General features: G+C 39.1%; 1 protein-coding gene across 12 annotated transcripts in view; it reads right to left on the minus strand.

The window, feature by feature from the left end:
• PNPLA4 (patatin like phospholipase domain containing 4) overlaps positions 1-18,993 on the minus strand; it is a 124,162-nt gene that overhangs the window by 24,919 nt on the left and 80,250 nt on the right. Inside the window, exon 7 of one of the 12 annotated variants that reach the window (XM_007174245.2) lies at positions 9,868-10,321. The exons of 4 other annotated variants lie outside the window; for them this stretch is intronic. In XM_007174245.2, coding sequence (XP_007174307.2) covers positions 10,194-10,321 — 128 coding nt within the window. In that variant the 3' untranslated portion in view covers positions 9,868-10,193. 7 more of the 12 variants (XM_007174243.2, XM_007174254.2, XM_007174253.2 and 4 more) reach the window with 7 other exon arrangements.

Here is an 18,993-nt window from a genome sequence, read left to right on the forward strand (position 1 = left end):
ACGAGGTTTCAGCTCTACAGGTTCCTCAGACATGCTATGCTAGTTCCTGCCTATGGACCCCGTCCCTGAGGGCTCCCTCTGTCTGGAATCATCTTCCCCAGTGTGTCCACGTGCCTGAGTCCTTAACTTTCAGGTTTCAGTTTATATATCCACTCTAAAAAAGCCAGCCCTAACCGTACAATATGAAGGAAATCTACCAGTCAGTCTCCAGAACGTTTTCCTGATTTATTTTCTTCATAGCACTTACCACTTTCTATTTATTTGACGTTGAACAAAGAATCTTTTTACACCTCATTTTCTTGGTCTTTAAAAAAGGCACAATGATATTTCATAAAGCTGCTCTCAGGATTAAAGGAGTTCATACACAGCAGTTAATTAGAGCAGTATTCACAATGGCAATCAATACATTTATTTGTATATACAGAATTCAATAAATATTATCTGGCTAGTATTAAGTGTCATATTATCAAGGATATGAACTAACTTTTTTATTGGAGCATAGTTGATTTACAATGTTACATAAGTTTCAGATGTATAGTGATTCAGTATTTTTATAGATTATACGCCATTTAAAGTTATTATAAAATATTGTTTACATTCCCTGTGTTGTACACTACATCCTTGTAGTACACTACATCCTTGTATTTTTTTTTCTACCTAGTAGTTTGAACTAACTTGTTTTAAATCACAAGTAATAATTAGGCAATGAAGTGCCCAACCAAGGCCTTAACTTTATTCTCAAAAGTCTGTAGCTTAAAAATACTACAGAACGGCCCTCTAAGCATTCCTGCATGTGTCTTTTGGTGAACTCACATAAAAACGCATTGCATATTTACCCAGGAGTGGGAATGCTGGGTCACAGAACAAGCATGTCTTCAGTTGTACATAGTTCCCAACAGTTTTCCAAAGTTTATTTTCCCAATTACATGTTTACATTATATTTTAGGTTCAGTCAAATGGTTTTCACATTAGCAATGTTGAGAAATAAGTCCTCCAGAATATAATCCATATGACAAAATATATTCCTATTAGCTCAAAAGCTTATTAGAATTAAGAGGAAATGTATCAGCATAAAAATGATAAAGAAATTACAAATTACATATCACTCTGCATTTGTATTGCATGAATCATTTAGAATATCTCATTATTTTAATTGCAACCAATTACTCCAGTTGGAATAGACACAGTAAGTATTATTATATATTTTAGGAATAAATTAAATATATCATCGAATAGCTCATCCTAACATCCTGTTCTTGGATTCATTAAATGATCAAAGCTTCCATTAATGCTCATAGGAATTTCAAACCCACATAAATACATCATTAGGCTGAAGGTGAACATCTTTAAGGTAGATTTACCAGAAGGTTAGAATGTTAGGATGATAGTTCATGTGCATTTCTATTTTTATCACATGCAGTTATGATATTACTGCAGCACTCATAGTGATTGCACCATCTGGAAGGTTTAAAGATAACTAAACATGAAGATGATATTCTGTAATTGTTTTATTGTTTTTTTTATTGTATGTGAATCCAATATTGCCTTCATTTGACTCCCTAGGTAAATAAATAATTGTCCAATTTCTTAAAGTAGACAAATACATTTACTCAGTAAGAGAAATGAATATTTTGAAAACAATTTTGAATAGTAATATCCTGTGTTTCAGACAGAATTTCAAAGATTGTGGTATGAAATAATCACTGAATCTAATAATGTGCCTTTCTCCTTCACTTTTCCTCCAAAATTAAAATCCTTAGAGGTAACCTTCTATGATTTGGAGCTAGTATTATAAATTTATTACTTTGTTATATTTTGGTACTTCTTCCCAGCCTACCAGCACAGCATACTTAATCTGAGTTGTATGCAATGCGTTGTGTGGTTAACTCACTGTCTCAGTTAATGTGTAGGTTTGCTAATTATTTTTAGTTTGACATTTCACTTTCGCTGTTTAACCAGATTCTAACTACATCAACAGCCCACTTTTAGCTAAATTCATTCTCTTCCTGTGTTTTCCAACTGCCTTTTTTTTATCAGTGTCCTCTTTTGTTTGTACTGTTTCTTGTGCATCTTTAAATTGGGGTACATTAATTTATAAAGATTAAGAAACAAATCTTACAAAAGTAAAAATACATTTTTCACAGGCTGAATACTGGGGTAACTAACCAGTTTAGCTTCATTGTCTGGAATTTGTGCCTTTCTTTTCCATTGTGGATTTAGAAGTGGATAGAAACTAAATCCATTTGGAACATAAGCCCAGTGTTGGTCTAAACTTCTTCACAGGTGGTTTGTATCCTAATCCATGAAAAACCCAAACCCCTTGTCTTAGTTCATTTGGGCTGTTACGAAAGAATACCATTTGCCTGGGTGGCTTATAAGCAACAGACATTTATTTCTCAGATGTCTGGAAGCCTGGAGGTCCAAGATTACAGTGTCAGCAGATCCAGTGTCTGGTGAGAACCCACTTCCCAGTTCATAATCTTCTCACTCACTGTGTCTTCTCTCTGGGGTCTCTTTTCTAAGGGCACTGATCCCATTCTTGAGGGCTCCACCCTCATGATCTCATCACCTCCAAAAGCTCCCACCTCCTAATCCCAACACATGGCGGGTTAGGATGTCAACATCTGGAGCTGGCAGGGGGTTGGGACACAAACATTCAGTCTACAGAACACATTTTAATAATACAAAGCATTATTTTAAAGGAATCAGAATGCCATGGCAATATTCATTTCCCCATAACGTTGTCATTTCTTAGAGGAATACCAACAATGATATTTTATACAATTTTGGTATACAATAGCTGTTTCTAAAATAGATGTGCATTCAGGTGCCTAGTTCTTGCATTATAAGAAAGTTCCATTTTTATATAAGCAAAACTCAAGCACCCTAACACTGTGTGACTCGTATTTGTATCTCGGCTTTGGTGGGAGGGAGCTGCAATGGTAAGAAGAAGAGCTTGGAGCCAGGCAGATGTGGGTTCAGGAGCAAGCTCTGACATGGGGCTTTAAGTCCATCCCTTTACCTCTCTAGGCTACCATTCCATCCTCTGTGGGACAGAGACAATAAGACTTCAAAAAATATCTGTAAAGCACTTAGCAGAGTGGAAGGCAAATTGCCCTTCAAAATAGCTGTAGCGATTGACGGCCTTCCAGGGCCATGTGGGGATTCCACTGAATCCCCTCCCTCGTGGCCCATAACCAAGCAGCTGCTAAGTTCCTACTCTTGGATCTATAGTAGAGTGAGGAAGGGCGGTATGGCTGAAGCTTAGACTGCGCAGGTGGGTGGGTGATGAGAGATTATGCTCGATGATGCTGACGGCCCAGCAGGGTCTAGTTCATGGAGAGCCTAAGGTCGTATTCATTTAAAGCCAGTCTTTACCCTACAGGGCGAGACCTTTGAGCATGTTCTTTCCTCTGTCTGGACATCTTTTGTCTCATCTTCACTCACTCCTCCCTATTCTCTCTGCATCTTTACATGTCTCATGCCAACTCCTATTTCAAGTCTTAATTCAACATCAGCTTCCCCAAGATGGAACCTCTTTTATTTTTCTGTGATGCACTTCATCTAGTCCTTTTCAAATCCCTGCTTCATCACAGATGTGATGCTCTTCAGAAAACTTGGCTTGTACCTGTAATTGACTTTGGGCCCTCTGGGTGAATGCACATGGACTTAGATTCAGACATTCGTCACACAATCCTGCAATAGCTTTTTAAAAATGTGTCTGTTTCTCCCATGCTCTTGGCATCCCAGACAGGACTGGCTTCGCCACACTACCATCCTTTCCCCACTCCTCCACCACTCTCTCTGGTTAACTGCCCCCTTCCCCTTCCAAGACCTCTGTCCCACCAGCCTTGGGCCTTCCTTTGACAAACTCACTCTCCTACTTGAGGACTTGGGTATCGTTCCTTATGGGAACACGCCCCAACAAATACTGATTGAATGACACAAGAATGTGAAAAATATATGGAAGACAGGGCTGTTCTTGACATGCCTTGAATGAGCTGTGTGTACAACTTAGTGCATTGTTGTTTCAGCTACTATTTACAACTTAGTTCATCATTATTTATGCTACTGCTGCTTAGAATTTGCTTCCTTTTTCTTCCATTTCCTTTTTAGTGACTTTTCTAGTTTTCCCTAAAGACATATTTAATCATAGATATTGTAGCACTTAATTAATTTCTATTGACTATGGTCTCAAAATACCTAACACGTAAATGCAAGGTCTACTGTTTCCATCAGTGACTTCCTTGGCAAATATTGAGTTATTTACCCACAGAGCAGGAAATATAAACAACCTCATTAATCTCTACTCTGCCTGACCCAGGGCCCCCTCCTCCCAGACCTCAATGTAAAACTTATTGAGTATCCAGTCTCATATATTATTTACAGAGTACCATTGATTTATACAACTTTTCCTAGGTCAGAAGTCTGGTGATTCATTGGCCCCATATCCAGTTTGATTGCAGGAAGAGGAACCGTTTGCGAGAATACTATTTCCCAATGCATGAAACTTTTGTAGTGGGTTTCTTCTGGTGTAGCCAAACAAGAACGCTCTGTAGGAATAATAACCTGAAACATGTGTGGACTGTTTGGCGAATAAATTCTCTAAGTAACAACTGAAAAGAAATTGCAACAACTATTAAAGTGAAAAGCCTTACCCAGAATCAGAAATTATTTCATCACCAATGCTTACATGAAGAAATTTGAAGGCCATATAGACATTTCTAGACCTTCCGGCAGTAGAGATATGAACAAATAGGATATGTACAGAACTACCTGCCACTTTTTGTGTTAGACAAGTGCCCATTCCCTACTAAGAAGTCCACAGGAAACTTCTACTGTTGCTTTCTTGTCTTGTCTTAAAATACGCATATTAGCTCATTCAACTTCCTAAAGTTATCTGAACACATATCTTGGCTCATTCTGTATTTTTTTTAAAAATATTTATTTATTTGTTTATTTATTTGGCTGTGCCGGGTCTTAGTTGCGGCATGCAGGATCTTTAGTTGTGGCTCGCGGGATCCAGTTCCCTGACCAGGGATCAAACCCAGGCCCCCTGCATTGGGAGCATGGAGTCTTCACCACTGGACCACCAGCGAAGTCCCTCATTCTGTATTTTTTAATGTTTGCAAATTAAAAAAAAAATAAAATTTAAATAGTGCAGGAAAAAAATGCCATAATCTTAACACACATGGAAAAGAAAGGGTTAGCGGCAGTCTGGGAATCCGTTGTCTTTTTTTACTGGGGACACTGAGGAAAAGAATGAAAGGTGACCAGGGCAGTACTCCCTGTGAGCTTGTCAATGTCAGACCTCTTGGCAAACACTGAAACGGTAGTTCCTTATGGTAGAGTCTATATCCTTCCACTTTTAGCAGAATGTAACTGGTCTACCTGGTATTGTTTATGAGTTTAGGGACATGGCCCCCCAGATGATGTTACATAAGTGACAGAAATACCTGAGTATAAAAGAGGTGGTTGATGAAAGTAGTGGCTCCCTTCTGTATAGAGGATATGCTTCCACAATTTCACAAGCCTCGCTTAGAGACCTTGTATGTTAAACCTGGATCAGAGAGTGTCAATTGAAACAAAAAAGGATTCTACAAGTGTTAATGATCCGAAACCTGCTTTGCCCGTGTGGCATTATTAGTGAAGTTTGATACTAGGTAAGATTTCAGAGTGCATCTCATTTGATAATCCAGTGCATCTTATCTTCATGCTGATTTTATTTTAGTAGATATTCCTCACCTTTGTCCATAAACACAAATATGTCATTTTAATATTTCGTACCATAATGTTCACTTAGCTCTGTCATATTTTTTTTTTAAAGAAGAAAGACTCAACATTAAAGCACAAAGCATCCAACTTTAGAAGATAAAAGAAAAAATAGTAGAGATAGGTTTCTTTAAGAGTAAATTTCCCTTTCCTCTGAGTTCTGTTTTTATCTCCTTTTTGTTTGTTTTTCGTGTATTTGTCTTGTTAAAACTTAGGCTATTTGGTTGTCCTGAGCTAGCCAGTGCATCTGGACAGTGACACACTAAAATATCACCTGACAGCTTTTGTTTTCTCATGGTGGACTTTAAAACAGAATCGTTTTCATCATAGTGAAAGCAGGACAGTTTTATTAAATATATGCATAAATGTAGTACACGTTTACACTAAACAGTTTTATAAAATAAAAAGATTGAGACATTCCCACTTTCCAGAAACACCCTCAATTTCCAACTCCTGACTGGCTTTTCTACCACAAGCACCCAAACCATCCTCAATTTATGAAATGACTCACAGGAGGGTATAATCACTTTGGGGCATCACGTAATGGTGTTTTTATCTTACTAACTCTTCTGTGAAGTATGAACCAATCTCAACTTTTTTTTCCGTACTGCCAAAGGAGTACATGCATTGTCCTATGTAAATGAAACAGTTTAATTTGCATAACCTTTTAAAATTTCGTCCCTTCTAAATTTTGGTGCCATTCAGCAAAGCTGTGTCCCCTTGTTCTAAAGTTCTCTACTGGGGAACAAAGTCTGTCAAACTCTGGCCTCGCTTTTTTTTTTTTAATTGAAGTCTGGTTGATTTACAATGCTGTGGCAGTCTCTGCTGTACAGCAAAGTGACTCAGTTATACACAGAGACATTCTTTTTTTAAAAATTCTTTCCCATTATGGTTTATCCCAGGAGATTGGATACAGTTCCCTGTGCTCTACAGTAGGACCTTGTTGTTTATCCATTCTAACTGTAATAGTCTGCATCTACCAACCCCAAACTCCCACTCCATCCCTCCCCTCCCCACCCTCCCCCTTGGCAACCAACAATCTGTTCTCTACGTCTGTGAGTCTGTTTCTGTTTTGTAGATAAGGTCATTTGTGTCATATTTTAGATTCCACATATAAGTGATATCATATGATATTTGTCTTTCTCTTTCTGACTTACTTCACTTAGTATGATCATCTCTAGGTCCATGTTGCTGCAGATGGCATTATTTCATTCTTTTTTATGGTTGAGTAATGTTCCATCGTATATATGTACCATAGTGGCTGCACCAATGTACATTCCCACCAACAGTGTAGGAGGGTTCCCTTTTCTCCACACCCTCTCCAGCATTTGTTATTTGTAGGGCTTTTTGATGATGGCCATTGTGACTGGTGTGAGGTGATACCTCACTGTAGTTTTGATTTGCATTTCTCTAATAATTAGCAACATTGAGCATCTTTTCATGTGCCTGTTGACCATCTATATGTCTTCTTTGGAGAAATGTCTATTAAGGTCTTCTGCACGTTTTTTGATTGGGTTGTTTGGGGTTTTTTTTGTTGAGTTGCATGTGCTGTTTGTATATTTTGGAGATTAAGCTCTTATTGGTCGCATCATTTGCAAATATTTTCTCCCATTCCGTAGGTTGTCTTTTTGGGTTTTTTGTTTGTTTGTTTGTTTGTTTTATGGTTTTCTTTGCTGTGCAAAACCTTGTAAGTTTGATTAGGTCCCATTTGTTTATTTTTGTTTTTATTTCTATTGGCCTCACTCTTTTTTCAGATTACCTTTGTTCCATCCTCTCCCTTGTCTCCACCTTGGCCGTGTTGAAACTGTCCCCAAGCTTTGTCACACCGTGCACCTTCATTAAGTTCCTTGACTCACCCCAAGAGAATGAAAAATTTACAATGCATTTGGTAAGTTTTTAACCCTTCAAGACCAGTCAATCCCTTCCTGCCTTCTCTGCCCAGAATACTATGTAGTTCCATTCTCTCTCCCTTCCCCTGAGGAAGTAATACTTAACCATTTACATGTTTTCCTTTCTGAACTGAGAACCTCAAAGGTAGAGAAGGAGCCTACATCATCTTTCTGTTCCCAAGGTCAGCGCAGCACAGTACCAGACTCTTAACAGAAGTGCAGTCAATGAATAAAGAGTGAGTGAATATATGGCAAGGAGGTTAGTGGACAAATGCCTAGCCTCCATATAGTGTAAGGAGAGAGGGGTCGTGATTCTTCTTGTACATGTAATATCTGCCCGGGCACTACTGTCTGCAGTGTCTGGAAACAAAACATTAAAAAAAAAAAACTCCACAGTGACACAAACCATTGTTCAGAGACTGTTTTTACAAAGACAGAAATGAATTAGCTCCTTTATCAATTCTCAAAACATGCCATTTTATGCTAAAATATGATGCCATTTTAATGAGATAGTTGTCATACTTGAGGTAATTGTGTCTATCCACAGAATAAAATTGTTTCTATAATGGAAATCAAACAAAATACCACAAGATGTACGTGTTCACTCAGCCTGAACTTCCTGAAATACTTTTCTTGAGATATCATTGGTGTTTTACACTTTCTCTGTCCTCGCCGTATAATTATGCATTATACAGATGGAATATCAGTTACAGAAATCGTTTCTGAATGTTACAGGGGAATTATGTGCAAAGTTCTTTGAGTTGATTGTGAGCTGCTGTTAAACTTGTCTGGCTTTTTAATGTGTGGTAGGGCGTGTTGAGTGGTGATAAAACTGTGCATGTTTACGTGGAGTTCTGTGCTTGTCCCATCTTAGCAATGGAAACTGAATTGTTCTCCCCCTACCCATCCTGTCTTTCATGCACATCATTGCAAATGCACTGACCAGGGGGGCTGAGTCTCCAGTTATTTTTACATACTCAGCACCCAATACACTGATTGTGTGTTGCATAGTATGTGCTCATTAATTTTTTAAAATGAATTAATGTAGTGAAGAGAAATGCAGCCTCTATAGATGAAGAAAACTCAAATATACCAACATGTTGATAGTGATAAATTAAAAACAAAATAATTTCTTTTTTTCCTTTTCACATTTCGGTATGTCTTCACATTTCTAAAGGTTAAAAAAAAAACCCTCTCAGGACCCTCGGCTCAAATCGTAGCCCAGTTGTGTTCTGGATATCCCCTGGGAGCCTGTTAGAAAGGCAGATCCTCGGTCCTCTCTCCAGAGCTGCTGAATCTGAATTTCCAGCTTAACAAGATCCCCATGTGTTTCATATGCACATTTAAGTTTGAGAAGCACTACTCCAACACATTTTGTCTAAATATCTAACAAAATGTGTCTCCATTAAGAAAAGATGTACTTGATACTGCTAACACCACTTTCAGTTTTCTTACTGTAAATTCAGAATACTGAGAAATACTTGGTGGAAAGTGTCACTGCCTATTTTACTGGACCATGGAGAAGGTCACATTTCAGACAGCCTAGAAGGTGGTGAAGAAGCAGCCATGTGGCTTTCCAGGGAAGAGCATTCTGAGAAGCAGGCATCGTCCATGCCTTGGAAGGGTGACTGGAGTGTCCAAGGGTCAGCTCAGGGCTTATGTGGCCCCTTGCCATGGGTGGAATGAGCAAGAGGAGAAGAGTGGCGAGAAGTCACGGAAGGGGGTCACGTAGGGCCTAGCAGCACTTTGTAAGACACTGATGTTTACTGGCAGGAACATGGTGAACCACGGGAAGTTTGAGCCACAGGCTGGCATCATCTGTTCTGTAGGTCTCTGCCTGCTGTGTTGGTGGTCATCTGTAGGAGGGAAAGTTTGGAAGGAGGAATCCAATTAGCCTGTGACTGCTGTCCCCCAGGAGGGCAATGGTGATGCTCTAGAGAGGGTGGGGAAGGAAGCAGATGCTTTGTGTCCTTGGAAGATGGATGCTATAGGGCTTCAGAAAGCAATGCATGGGTGGCTATGAAGAAAAGAAAGAGCTCACAGATAGTTCCTGAGTCTTGGTCTGAGCAGAGTTGACAGAAACAAAGGTGGAGAAGAGTGCAAGGGAAGCAAAGACCTTTTCTTTTTCCTTTTTCCGTGTATGTGTGTGTTGGTGGGGGGGGGGCGGGATTATGGCGTGGGTGAAGTGATGAGGACATTAGCTTTTTTTTTAAAATTAATTAACTTATTTATTTTTGGCTGCGTTGGGTCTTCACTGCTGCGTACGGGCTTTTCTCTAGTTGTGGCGAGCAGGGGCTACTCTTCGTTGAGGTGCGTGGGCTTCTCATCGCGGTGGCTTCTCTTGTTGCGGAGCACAGGCTCTAGGCACGTGGGCTTCAGTAGTTGTGGCACGTGGGCTTCAGCAGCCGTGGCGTGCAGGCTCTAGATCGCAGGCTCAGTAGTTGTGGCGCACGGACTTAGTTGCTCTGTGGCATGTGGGATCTTCCCAGACCAGGGCTCGAACCCGTGTCCCCTGCATTGGCAGGCGGATTCTTAACCACTGTGCCACCAGGGAATTCCCGACATTAGCTTTTGACATGTTGAGATTAGGATGAGTCGTTTCTTCTTCCTCATGGCTGAATAAGCCATTTGTGACAACATGGATGAAACTTGAGGGCATTCTGCTACGTGAAAGAAGTCAGACAGAGAAAGAAATGCTGTTATGTGGAATCTTAAAAGGCGGAACTCACAGAAACAGAGAATAGAATGGTGGTTGCTCGGGCTTTGGGGCATTGGGGAAATGGAGACATGACGGTCAAAGGGTACAGACTGCCTGGTTACGAAGATGAGTAGAAGTTCTGAGGTCTGCGTACAGTGTGGTGACTGTCGTTACCAATTCCGTATTATGTCCTTGGAAGCCGTTAAGAGGGTACATCTTAAGTGTTCGCACCATAAAAAGGAAATGGTAATTATGTGAGGTGATGGAGGCATTAACTAACCCTACTGTGGTCATCATTTCACTCTATGTGTGTGTATCAAATCATCACCCTGTACAACTTAAACTTACAGTATGTTATACGGCAATTATGTCTCGATAAAGCTGGAAAAAAAAGATGGAGATGAGTGTTAGGCATCCATGTAAAACTACTAATAGAGAGTTGAATGCATGAATCTAGCTTTCAGGGGAGAGATACAACCTGAAGATAGACGTATTATCGGCAGACAGGTAAGGTTTCAAGCCATCAGGCTAGCTGAGATCCTGGAGGGAGTACATGTAGATAGGAAAGAATAAATATTCATAGACTAAGACTGGACCACCGCAACGTTTCAAGGTTGTGAAGGTAAGGAAAAGAGACGAAGGAGCCTGGGGAGAAACACCCAGTGAGGGAGGGAGGAAAAGAGCAGAGAGCAAGTGGCCAAGGTAGGCACTTGAGGAAAGCTTTCCAAGGTAGGGAAAGTGATGCTTGTATCAAATGATGCTGGTGGGTCCAGTCCACGGAGGACTGAGTTTGGCATTGCCTACAGCAGCACGGAGGTCACTGGTGACCTCAGAAACTCCAGTGTCGCTGGAGAGGTGTGAAGCAATCCTGGTTTAAGAGAAACATGAAAAAGAGAATTAATCGGAAGGTGACAAAATAAATCATTTTTCCTCCAAGATGCCTTAATGTCAAGGAGAGAGCTTTGGGGCAGTTCCTGAAAGAGAAGGTGGGCATAGAAAGAGATTTGTGTTTTCCCTTTTAGCGGGGTGCAGGGTTATGCTAGGAGAGTCATAGCCCACTTCTGAATTGGAGGGCTCTAGTTCAGCATGCACATGGATAACCACAGAAAGAGAGGGAGAATCGTGGGGGTGATATAGAAGTCCATTCTGGTGTGTTTTCAGTCCTGGGAGCATGGGTGGTCTGAGGTCATGAGAGGGGACGGTGGGTGCTGTGGGCTTGAAGGATGGTAAGTGGGTAGCCTGGAAGGCAGAGCTTGAGGAGTCTCTCTACTGATGGCGCGGATTTTCCCCCCGACGTAGGAAGGTCATGAACTGAGACCAAGGATGGGGAGAAGGGATTGGACTACTGGAGCCTGGAGGAGAGAGGAGAAGGTGGGATCCTCTAGATCCCTGGAGGAGAGAGGAGAAGGTGGGATCCTCTAGATCCCTGGAGGAGAGAGGAGAAGGTGGGATCCTCTAGATCCCTGGAGGAGAGAGGAGAAGGTGGGATCCTCTAGATCCCTGCCAGTCAGAGTGTGGTCTGCACGCCAGCAGCATCAGTGTGACCCGGGGGTTATGCGTGTATCACCAGCCTCTCCTGCACTGAACAAACCAGAATCTGCACTTTATCAAGATGTCTAGGTGATTTCTAAGTTCTCAGATTTGCACTCCATTTGTAGCTGTTCTACATTTTAGTTTTCTGAAAAAAGATGTAAAAGGAAGTTTTTAAGAGTTGAATGTACTGCTTTGAACTATGCTTCTTTTCACTATAGTCATCAGATTTTCCCATCAGAGTTAAGCAAACATCTGATAACATAATGGATTCCCCATCCTGTGTGTGTGTGTGTGTGTGTGTGTGTGTGTGTGTGTGTGTGTACATGTATGCATGGGATTGATTTTATTGTTTGAGCTGAATAAACTCAAAAACTCATCAGTAAATCTATGTGACCCCAGAGCCTTGACTATCATTTCTTTTCTTTTTTTGTTTGTGACTTTATTTCCTTTTTTTTTTTTCTTTTTTTACTGTTATTGCTTTATACAGATTTCCAGCTTCTTCTAAAATTCTTGATTTAATTTTGGCCATTTATATTTTTCAAGGATATTGTCCCTTCTCTAAAATTTTACAGTTTATCTGTAGGGATTTGTACGTGGTAGTGCCTTATAAATCTTTCATCTCTTCTCTGTACCTGCCATATTCAGTTCCTCATGCCTAATTGTATTGATTTCTTTTTCTGCTTTTTTTCACGCCTTTTCATCAAATTTTGCAAAGTTGTCTATTTTTTTAAAAAGTATTTTTTTTTAACATTATTTATTTATTTATTGATTGAATTTTATTTTTGGCTGCACCATGTGTTAGTTGTGGCACGCGGGGATCTTCATTGAAGCACGCGGGACCTTTCATTGCGGAGCGTGGGCTGTTCCCTGCAGCACGTGGGCAGCTCTTTAGTTGTGGCATGCGGGTTTTCTCTCTCTAGTTGTGGCGCGCGGGTTTAGGGCGCATGGGCTCTCTCGTTGTGGCGCATGGGCACCAGGGCATGTGAGTTCTGTAGTTTGCAGCACGCAGGCTCTCTCACTGAGGCGCGTGAGCTCAGTAGTTGTGGTGCACGGGCTTAGTTGCCCCCCGCGGTATGTGGGATCTTAGTTCCCCGAACAGGGATCAAACCCACGTCCCCTGCGTTGGAAGGCGGATTCTTTACCACTGGACCACCAGGGAAGGCCCGAGTTTTGTCTATTTTACTGATTGATTCAAAGAATAATTTCCTGGGCTTATTTATAATCATTCAGTTTTCTTCTTCTATTTTATGAAATTTAAAAAATTATTTATAACATCTGTCTAGTAGACAAATTAGACAAAATTTTTTTCAGTTCAAATCATTTATTTATAGATATATTTTTTTCCTAACACAAAACTGACCACTTACTTAAGTCTTAAGTATTCAATTCTGTGTTTTAAACTTTTAGACACATTCATTTGTGACTTAGATTTGGAGCAAATTTAACTATGTTGTTATCTACTTAGTCAACAGTGTGGTCTGGTTAATATACCAGAGCCATTCTCTGTGAAATGTCAAAGCAGGGCTGTGGTTTCAAGAAGCTTACAGTTTTATTTTACTTAAATAGAGGTGTAGCATACTTGCTAATATTATTTGTATGGATACCTTATTCCTTTTTTATTTAGTAAAATTAGACTGTACATGTAGGAACAAGGAGGGACAAGCAGTTATTAGAGAGTACCTGTGTGACATTTGATAGCTCTCTGCAAAGATGTTTTCCTGTGTGTTTATGTGCAGACGCCATCCACCTACATGTATTTAAATTAACCTCAGAGTATATATGTACTGTTTTAATCACCTGCTCTGTTTGCTTCTTCTCAGTTCAATAGTGGAGAAAGTGATGGGGTTAGGGAGCCTGGAATTCAAATTCTCAGCCTGTCCCTGTGCTTTGTAACAAGAAGCACATTTCTTATCCACTCTGAAAGGCTCCCCCCTCCCCAAGTATTTTCTGTGGAAGACAGAGATAGTCACACCTACCCCACAGGGATGATGTGGAGATCGTGTTGTTGAGCAGTTTCTACCTTAGGAAATAGGCATCGGTGTCAATGGTTGTTTTACAAGCATCGCCTGTTATACCTTAGCTTGCTTCGATCCTTATTATTATGAACAAATTATTTCTAAATGCCTCAGTAGGCACTTTAAGTATTTATCTGACCATCTTTGCATTTTCTAGAAGTCCAATTGGTCAATAAAAGGCCTGAAAGGGTTTTAAATTGATAACCCTTCTGAAAATTCAATAGTTGATATGATAACAATACTTGACATTATAATACCACAATTTCATAGGTGAAAGAAATCCTGTCGTTTCAATATGAGCTCATTTGAACGCCGGGAGTTTAAACATCTATTCTTCAGGAATATTGAGTAAGAATATACCCATGAAAAGTGAGTCCATGTAGCTCTCTCCAACCCAGATTCTTTGAAAGAATTAGGCCCTAAAGTAATGATTTTTCTTCTGTGCATCTACATTACTACTAGTTTTAAGAAAATAGTCACTAAAATCATGTTTTTACTATTTTCTGGTGCACATAAACTACCTGGTTGAGAAGAAATAGGAAAATTTGATTCAAATTCATTTAATATATTTAAGATGAATTTTCTTTAAAAATGATTTTGGAAAATTTGGTGAATTGAATATATTCAAAGGCGGTAAATTGCCTTAGAAGAACTAACTGGTTTTCAATAATTCGGCATTAGATGAATTAAACTGTGAAAAATTGGTTATTTAATAAATAGATTTAGAGCCACACAGTTTCATATACAGTAATTAATTAAATTTTATTAATTATTCACATTTTCCTTGTTTATTTTTGCCTTTTAATCTGTCACGAGCAGAAAATGTTACATCTTCCAATGTCATGTTTCTGTTAATTTGCAAATTATTTTTTCTTTTTTAGGTTTACATTTCCCGGAACTCATTAGTTCCCACGTTTATCTATATTTAGTTCACTGTGCTTTTTCTGTTTTGTTCATGTTTCTTTTTTGTAACTAATTAAGCTGAAAGAATAGTGAATATATTTTTGATTTTCTGTATGTTTGCTTATGAGTATGAACTTGCCCCTAACTTCACCTTTGACCAAATCCCATGTGCATCAATATGTAGCCGTTTCTGATCAAAGACATCACCAATTCCCACTGTCCTGCTTGCCCATCGTGTTCCAGTCACATCATGCTTCTAAAGGAGATGAGTGAATGAATGCAATTGATATTTTGCTTTCCTCTTTAACCCAACCTCCAAATTATTCATTTAAAAATATTTATTTATCGATGCTTTCTTTTTTTTTTAATATTTTTTATTTATGTATTTGGCTGTGCCAGGTCTTAGTTGCGGCATGCGGGATTTTTGTTGCCTCGTGCAGGATCTTTAGTTGCAGCACGTGGGATCTTTTAGTTGCAGCATGTGGGATCTAGTTCTCTCACTAGGGATCGAACCCAGGCCCCCTGCATTGGGAGCGTGGAGTCTTAACCACTGGACCACCAGGGAAGTCCCTTGATGCAGTCTTGAAGAAAACAAAGACTGGGGAAATAGCCAATATATACGTAAGCAACTGAATTAAAAGATACTTCATGATCAAGACAGTGTGGTATTGGCAAAAGAACAGACAAATGTATGAAACAGAACAGAGAGCTGAGAAATAGACCTTCACAAATATAGTCAACTGATCTTTGAAAAAGGAGTAAAGGAACCAACCACAATGGGACAAAGATAGTCTTTCAGCAAAAAGATGGTGCTGGAACAACTAATTGGACATCCACATGTAAAAAAATGAATCTAGACACAGACCTTACACCCTTTAAAAAATCAGCTCAAATGTGTCATAAACCTAAATGCAAATGCAAAACCAGGGGAAAATCTAAATGACTTGGAATTTGGTGATAGCATTTTAAAGACAACACCAGTCCATGAAAGAAATAATTGATAAGCTGGACTTCATTAAAATTAAAAACTTCTGCTCTTCAAAAGACTCTGTCAAGAGAATGAGAAGATAAGCCACAAGCTGGAAGAAAATATTTGCAAAAGATATTTGGTAAAGGACAGTTGTCAAAAATATACAAAGAACTTTTAAAACTCAACAATAAGAAAACAAACAGCCTGATTTAAAAATGGGCAAAATATCTGAACAGACATCTCACCAAAGAGTATATACACATGGCAGATCATATGTCATTAGGGAATTGCAAATTAAAACAATGAGATGCCACTGCACAACTCTTAGAATGGGGAAAATCCAAAACCACGATAACAGCAAATGCTGGTGAGGATATAGAGCAACAGGAACTGTCATTCATTGCTAGTGGGGATGAAAAGCAGTACAGACACTTTGGAAGACATTTGGATTGTTTCTTATAGAACTACTCTTACCATATGAACCAGCAACTGTGCTCCTCAGTATTTACCCAAAGGAGCTGGAAACTTATGTCCATACAAAAAAACTGCAAATGGATGCTTGCAGCAGCTTTATTCACAATTGCCAAAACTTGGAAGCAACTAAGATGTCCTTCAGTAGTTGAACGGGGGAAGTAAACTGTGGTCCATTCAGACAGTGGAATATTATTCAGCAATAAAAAGAAGGGAACTATCAAGCCAAGAAAAGACATGGAGGAACCTTAAATGCATATCACTAAGTGAAAGAAACCAATCTGAATAGGTTACATGCTGTGTGATTCCAACTCTGTGACATTCTGAAAAAGGCAAAACTATGGAGATATTTTTAAAAACTATGGAGTCTATTTTAAAAAGGTATTTCAGGTAAGTGTTTTGAAGAAAATGCCTGAAGCTAATATGATAGGACGTAGGTAGAGGGGACAAATTTTGATCGGTTATACCTCTAAGGGTATTTAAATTCCTCTATTGTGGCTGAAAAGAGGCTGTCTAATATCCCAGGGTCTGCTGCTGCTGTTGTGGTGACGGTAGTATTGTTATTACCATATTGTTATCAAATTGTGTGTGAGTGTGTGTTCAGGTCAAAGAATATTTTCAGAATTATTCCTTTTTAAAAAAAATTAATGTTCCTTATCACCTAACATAAAGATCCTTTTGGTGACTCAATGTGCATACACTTGCAAAACCAGAAATAGCATTCTCTGCTTCTAGGACTCACAGTTTAATTTGTACCTATTAACAGACATTATTGATCACAGTATACATATTCTCTACATTTTCATTTATTTATGTTGACTTGTTCTGTCAAACACTGGGAAATGCAAACTGTATCTTTGCATTTCAAAATACATTTTGTTAAGTACATTTCAAATATATTTGGACGCTTCGTCATTCACCTCATAAATATTCATGACTATAATACCTCCATTGACATTTTGTCTTAATTGATGAGTGGTTTCGAGTTTTGTCCTTGAGATATTTTAGTATCAAATGTTTGAGCAAATCAAGCTTTCATCCATATAAGAGTCCTGGCTTTTTAAACCTTCTTTTTGTACAGATGAATTGGGTAAAGACTTGGAACATTCATTTTTTATGAATTTCAAAAAAGATAAAACTAGATAGAATTACTTAAAATCAATCTCAGATTATTAAAAGAGAGAAAAATACTCATGAATAACCTGAGCTCACATTTTTTTAAAAAAAGAACGAATAAGTAAAAACACTGATGTATACATTTTTTGGTTAAGATATTGATACTTTTTATTCACACTGCTTTCAAGTGTCTGATGAGATCATAGTTTCCATTTTACTATCTGATATAATTCCACCTTAGAGATTGTCATAGCATGACATGGTTCGTTTTGTTGCATTTATGTATTATTTCACTTGGCAAATTGGTAAATGTTAGTGTTTGCACTCTTAGAGGTTTAAAAATAAATGCATGCAATGTTTTCAAGTGTACAATGTGCAAAAGGCACACAGAATTCATTTAACAACCACTATCATATTGGAAATATAGATCAAAATGATATATACATGTGCAGGTGACAAGAGCATAGTTTTAAAACCGTCAATATCATGTGGTTTTAGGAGTAAAATAAACATTTTATTCCTTAAACATCAACCACATAAACTCTATACATTTCAGTTTCAAATATGTGAAATCTAAGGAATTAGATGGTTGCTACTGTAGGCAAAAATGATGGCCTTTCCGACAAAGAAGTCCACGTCCCAATTCCCAGAACCTGTGAATATGTTCCCTTGGACAGCAGAGGGGAATTAAAGTTGCAGATGGCAGGAAGGCTGTTAATGAGCAGACCTTAAATAGGGGGAAGAGTGGATTATGCAGGTGGGCCAACGGCATCGTAAAAGTCTCTCCATGTGGAAGTGGGCGGCGGAGTCAGTGTTAGAGGTGACACCAGAGATTCATGGGGTCTTTGCTGGCATGCTGAAGACGGAAGAAGCCCCAAACCAAAACATGTGATCCACCTGTATAAGCTGGAAAAGGCAAGAAACGTGTCCTTGTATACGGCCTCCAGAAAGGACCTCAGCTTTGCTGGCCTATGAATTGTCAGCCCTGAGAAGCCCCAGACAGACACTGAACTCCAGAACTGTGAGAGCCTCTGTAAGTGTCTATCGTTTCTCTTGTTTATCCATTTGCACTTAGTAGGTTCACTTGCTTACAATTTAAATATCTGCCTAAAAGCCAGGAGACCTTCTGGATGTCAAGAGTTGATCAACTTCTGTCCTCACAGCCACAGAGTAATGGTTAAGTCAAGAAATGGCTCCTGGAGGGAGGGGTCACCATTTGTACAAAACAGCTCTATTGGAACTTCTTTTACACCCTCCGTGCTGAGTTCAGACGGTCCATTTTTTAAAAGGTGACATGATTCCAGTTTTGCAAGCTCAAGGTTTGAGAGTTTCACTGGAAACTTTCTCTGCTCTGCTAATTGTTGTCACCGCTTGCTCACATCCGTGCTACAGTTAGATTGAAATACAAGGGTAAGAGCTTAATTATTTTGCTTTCTGTGTTATGATTTTCTTTTAGTTTGTAGTAGTAATGAAATGAAGCACACTTCTCGAGTTAGCAGAAAGTCTCCTAGATAATGACTTCCTTTAGGCATCATTGAATTTTCTCATTTATCAATGATTTCATTTTATGTGGGGTTTAGTAAAGCACCCCCTTCTCTGTGCGTTTGTCTGTGTATCTCCAGTCTT

This window comes from Balaenoptera acutorostrata, chromosome X (assembly GCF_949987535.1).
Source record: "Balaenoptera acutorostrata chromosome X, mBalAcu1.1, whole genome shotgun sequence".
NCBI lineage: Eukaryota > Metazoa > Chordata > Mammalia > Artiodactyla > Balaenopteridae > Balaenoptera > Balaenoptera acutorostrata.